Here is a 4,963-nt window from a genome sequence, read left to right as displayed (position 1 = left end):
GGACCACCCCCGGCCGGCCACTGTCGGCCGGAAAAAAAACCACCAAATCGACCAAGCCGCCCTACCAAAGATTCCCCACCTAACTCCATGGCCCCTCGACTACGCTCTTCGTCCGCGCCTCTATCCCCGAGCCTTCTCGGCTTGCCTCCAATCGCCTCTCATCCTTCGCCCCCTTCTCGCCCGAACTCCGATTTCGAGCGTGCTTCGTCCACTCCTCTGTGCCTCTTTCCCCCACTTCTCAAATCTCCACCTTCCCCAACTCTCGGTGACAATTTCATATCTAGCTCCTTCAAGGCTAGCTCGAACCCTGTGCGGCAGCAGCCCAACTCTTGTCCGCCAATGCCCACAGCCGCACCCCCTCTGCAGCAGCCCTCCACAGGTGGAACAGGGGAAGGCCCTCCTCTGCCACAGATTGATGCGGCTAAACCGCAGCTTTCCCCCTCTGCCCAGCCTCCTAAGAAGAACTGGAGCGAGCATCTCTTTCCGGCGGCTCGTAAAATGCAGCGAGTGGGATCACCAGGTACGCATGTTTCTGGAGTTCCATTGGTAACCATCCCAGAGGAATCATTGGAAGAATCTTCCAAGGAGTGACAAGATTATCTAATTGGACAATTTTACGGGTTGCCCCCGGCTATAGGTCGTGTTATCGGAGCTGTTAATGGGTTATGGGCAAAGCAAGGACCGCGAATTCGCGTACACGAGGCTGGCAACGGGACCTTCCTCTTCCGCATCCCCGCTGCTGACCTCCGAGCTCGTATCCTCAATCAAAAAATCTGGTACATCGGGCCCTGTCCGATGTTTGTGACGACATGGAATCCGCATCACAATCCGGAAAAACCCCCATTACGGTACATCTCTACATGGGTAACGCTGCGCAACATACCTCATATTCTTTACAATTCGGATTGCTTGAGTCGAATTGGGACTGGAATTGGTTAACCGCTCTATATGGATCGAGCCACGGCTGCCAAAGAGAACCTTAACCAGGCCAGAATTTACACAGAAGTCCAGCTTAACCAGTCTTTGCCTAGACAGGTAGTTGTTCAATTGCCAGATCACAGGGAGCTAACCATTAGCGTTGCGTATGATTGGCTTCCTCCAACATGCTCACATTGCCTTGAGGTCGGGCATAACCGCCACCACTGCCCGTCTCACCCACCACATGCCGACAAAGCTCAAGAATCCGTATCTCAGGGGGAAAATCTGGTTCAGGGTGCAGTAGCTACACAGGCAGCTCCTCAGTAGCAAACATCTCCTGAGCCCCCACCTCGTCCTGTCGGGGAAGTAAGCCAACTCTCTGATTCTACTCAGTCGCTCCCGACTCAGGACAATGCCAAGGAAAGTGGAGCAGATCAGTCAGCTGTCATCACTTCAGATCCCCAGTATTAGGAGGATAATCATCGGGTTCAACTAAATTCGGTACAACCTCAAGTGACCTCCGAGAAAACTCAATCGCCTAGCGCTAAACTCACTAAAGTACCTGGACCTGGTGGCTCCAAGCATAAGGGTAAAGGTCGAGGCCGTAAGGCCGTGAGAGGTCACTAATTCTAAACTGGATTCTCATGATTTTTGCATGGAATATACGTGGACTCAATAGTCGAAATAAGCTAATTTTGGTACGTAAGTGGATTATAGATAATAAACTTTTGGTACGAGGCCTTCTTGAAACTCATATCCTCGAGGAAAATGCTGAAAGAATACTTGCTGCTCTACCATCGGGGTGGAAATGTCGATGCAACTATGTAGCTGACCAACATGGGAGAGTATGGATAGTATGGGATCCTTCACTTCTAGTCACGATCTACCAGTCATCTAAGAAAGCCCTAACCTGCGGAATATACAACCCGGACAACAACCTATCGGTCACATCGACCTTTGTCTATGCTAGCAATCAGGCGCTAGAAAGGCAACATCTATGGGCTGAATTGAACCATCTATCTGGCCACCCACTCCTTCCTTGGTCACCTTGGTTAGTCATTCGGGACTTCAACCAAGCCCTATATCAGATAGATAGATCCGACCTTGCTATTATACCATCCCAAAGGCAAGCGCAGGAAGACTTTGCAGAATGCATTGAGGTTACAGGACTCCAGGATGTTCCGAGTTGTGGGCTGCACTTTACATGGTGCAATAATCAGGAAGCGCACCTCCTTTCACTCAAATTGGACAGGGCCATGTGTAATGGTCATTGGATGGATTCTTTCCCTCGGGCTTATGCTGAATACTCCCCACCGGGGCCTTCCGATCATGCCTTGTGTTGTTAACTTTCTGTCTACTCCGACGCAGGTAAGACGACCATTCAAATTCCATCACCATCTCACTTTGGTGCCGGAATTTCTGCAGGTTATTAGGGAAACTTGGCAGATTAATCTATGGAGAGGCAGTGATCAATTCCGGCTTTGTAAAGCTTTGAAAGCAATCAAAGAGCCGCTTAGGAGGCTAAACACGCAGAGGTTCAATAACCTGTCGAACAAAACTAAAGAGGTTGAGGCTCGATTGAAACAAGTCCAACGACCGACTTCAACAGACATTGAAAGCGAAAAGCGACTACGTAAGGAATGGTTGATCCTGGCAGCGGCAGAGGAGAGACTATTCCGACAGAAATCTCGCATCAAATGGCTTCAACTTGGCGACAAAAACACCACCTACTTTCATAAGGTGGCAAACGCCAGGAATGCTCGGAACCACATACATACTCTCTTGGATTCAACCGGTCGGCGATTGGAATCAGCCCAAGACATCAAAGCCCATGCAGTCGAGTTTTACTCAAACTTGGTTGGGAAGGAGGACAAGAGCATAGAGCCGCCATCAACTGACAGTCTTCGTGATCTCCTCAGGTACACATGCTCCCCTGTCACTGCATCCGAACTAACCAGAATTCCTTCTGCTGTTGAGATTAAGCAGGTACTATTCGCCATGCCGGAGAATAAGGCTCCGGGTTTAGATGGGTTCTCCAAAGAGTTCTTCCAAGCGACGTGGGAAATAACAGGGCCGGACCTGATTAATTCTGTCTCAGATTTCTTCCTCACGGGCCGGTTACTAGGGCAGTCCAATGCTACTATTATCTCTCTTATCCCTAAGAGAGCAGGAGCAGATTTGCTAGCCGAATTTCGACCAATTAGCTGCTGTAATACGGTTTACAAGGTCATCTCCACATATCAAAGAACCCGTATAAGCAAGTTGATTTTCTCAAAGGAAGGTTGATGCTTGAGAATATTCTTCTAGCAACGGAATTAATCAGGGATTATAATTGCAAAGGGGCAAAGCCGAGTGCAATGATCAAGATTGATATCCGAAAGGCCTTCGATACTCTCTCTTGGGAATTCTTGCTCAGAGTCCTTCATGGCCTTCACCTACCAATAAGGTTCATCCAATGGATCAAGGCGTGTGTTACAACTCCCAAGTACTCAGTTAGCATCAACGGTGAGTTGGCTGGCTATTTTAAAGGTCGGAGGGGGATGATATTATGATTTTCTGCTCAGGAGAAGTGGATTCTGTTCAAGGGGCACTGCGCATTTTAGATGGCTTCAGTAAGATGTCAGGGTTAGAAATGAATCAAAGCAAGTCTGAGATCTATTTGGGCGGAATAAGACTACATCAGGCTAACTTAGTGGCGTCATCCACGGGCCTAAAACAGGGCGCTTTCCCTGTCAAGTATCTGGGTGTGCCCTTGAAACCGACGAAACTGACGCGTGCTGATTTTCAACCTTTACTCGAAAAAATCAAAAACAAAATTTTGTCTTGGAGTAACAGATACCTGTCATATGCCGGGAAGATACAATTGATCTCGACGGTTATATATGGGCTGGTCAATTCTTGGAGTTTGATATTTGCACTTCCACGGTTTTTTCTAAAGCAAGTGGACAGCTTATGCTCGGGCTTTTTATGGAAAGGCAGTCAGGGTTCATCAGGTTCTTATAGGATCTCTTGGCTTTCTATTTGTATGCCGAAAAAGGAAGGGGGCCTTGGGTTGAGGAGATTAGAAGACTTTAATACGGTGTTTCATCTAAAGTTGATATGGATATTATTCACCAAATCAAGTTCTTTATGGGTAGCATGGGTGCAAAAGAATGTCTTTAAGGCGACTTGTTATTGGAGCTGTAAACCTACAAACATTCTCCGGAAACTCATCAACATCAGGGAAAAGGCCAAGGACTTTATGAAGAAGAAGATTGGTGATGGTAGAACCACGAGGTTCTGGTTTGATAACTGGACATGGACTGGCCCATTTATTTCTCTAGCCGGTGAGACAGGCCCTCGCATGCTCTGAATTCCCCGAGAAGCCACGGTTGCTCATGTTGGGTTTCGCTACGGGTTCCTAGCATGCGATCATATCGATCTAGGGTTTGGTTCACTAGGTTTCATGCAGCGGAAGGAAGATCTAAACCTAGTCAAACGTCACACGCAACCAAACCTGCAAAACCCGAACATATCGTGTATATCACCGTAGGAATCGAATACTTACCTCTTTCCCGAAGAAGCAGAAGTAGGAGTCGATCCGGGGCCTGTTTAATCACCTAGGACTGAAGTTACAGTCCCTCTACACATATCCACACCGACAGGAAGGATTCCAAACGCTTTTGGAACCGATCTGCTAGGATCTGTGAAGTATATGAAGTGGGATCTAATCCCGGGAGCTAGAACTATGAAAGAAACGATTTCTTCTTAGTTTTTTGCTCTGTCTTAGGGTTCTTTTCGTCTGTCTTTTTTTTAGGACGGCGTCCAATACCCTTCTTATAAGATAGGAACCCTAATCCCTTTTGGAAAGTGACTTTTTCCGAGTATTGACTCGGTCCGAGTCAGAACTCTGACTCGGTCGAGTCAGAACGAATCAGCCCAAGCCCATCACCAAGTGTTGACTCGGTCCGAGTCAACACTTGAATCTGTCGGAGTCAAAACATCAGCCAAGCCCAAAACACTTTCTGGGCTTCGACTCGCATGGAACTGACTCGGTCCGAGTCAA

At 47.9% G+C, this 4,963-nt stretch overlaps 1 protein-coding gene across 1 annotated transcript; it reads left to right on the top strand.

Annotated features, from left to right (window-relative positions):
* The first annotated feature begins 87 nt into the window (after nucleotides 1-87).
* LOC104827546 (proline-rich extensin-like protein EPR1) lies at nucleotides 88-591 on the top strand. The gene has a single exon (XM_010560723.1). It carries the CDS (start codon nucleotides 88-90, stop codon nucleotides 589-591), a length of 504 nt encoding a protein of 167 aa, XP_010559025.1.
* Nucleotides 592-4,963: the final 4,372 nt, after the last annotated feature.

The sequence above is a fragment of the Tarenaya hassleriana genome, unplaced genomic scaffold (assembly GCF_000463585.1).
Source record: "Tarenaya hassleriana unplaced genomic scaffold, ASM46358v1 Cleome51, whole genome shotgun sequence".
NCBI lineage: Eukaryota > Viridiplantae > Streptophyta > Magnoliopsida > Brassicales > Cleomaceae > Tarenaya > Tarenaya hassleriana.
This window is presented reverse-complemented; position numbering and strand designations above follow the sequence as displayed.

What these genes read in the sequence shown, in the direction of transcription:
- LOC104827546 (XM_010560723.1), top strand. Translation starts at nt 88, where the DNA reads ATGGCCCCTCGACTACGCTCTTCGTCCGCGCCTCTATCCCCGAGCCTT.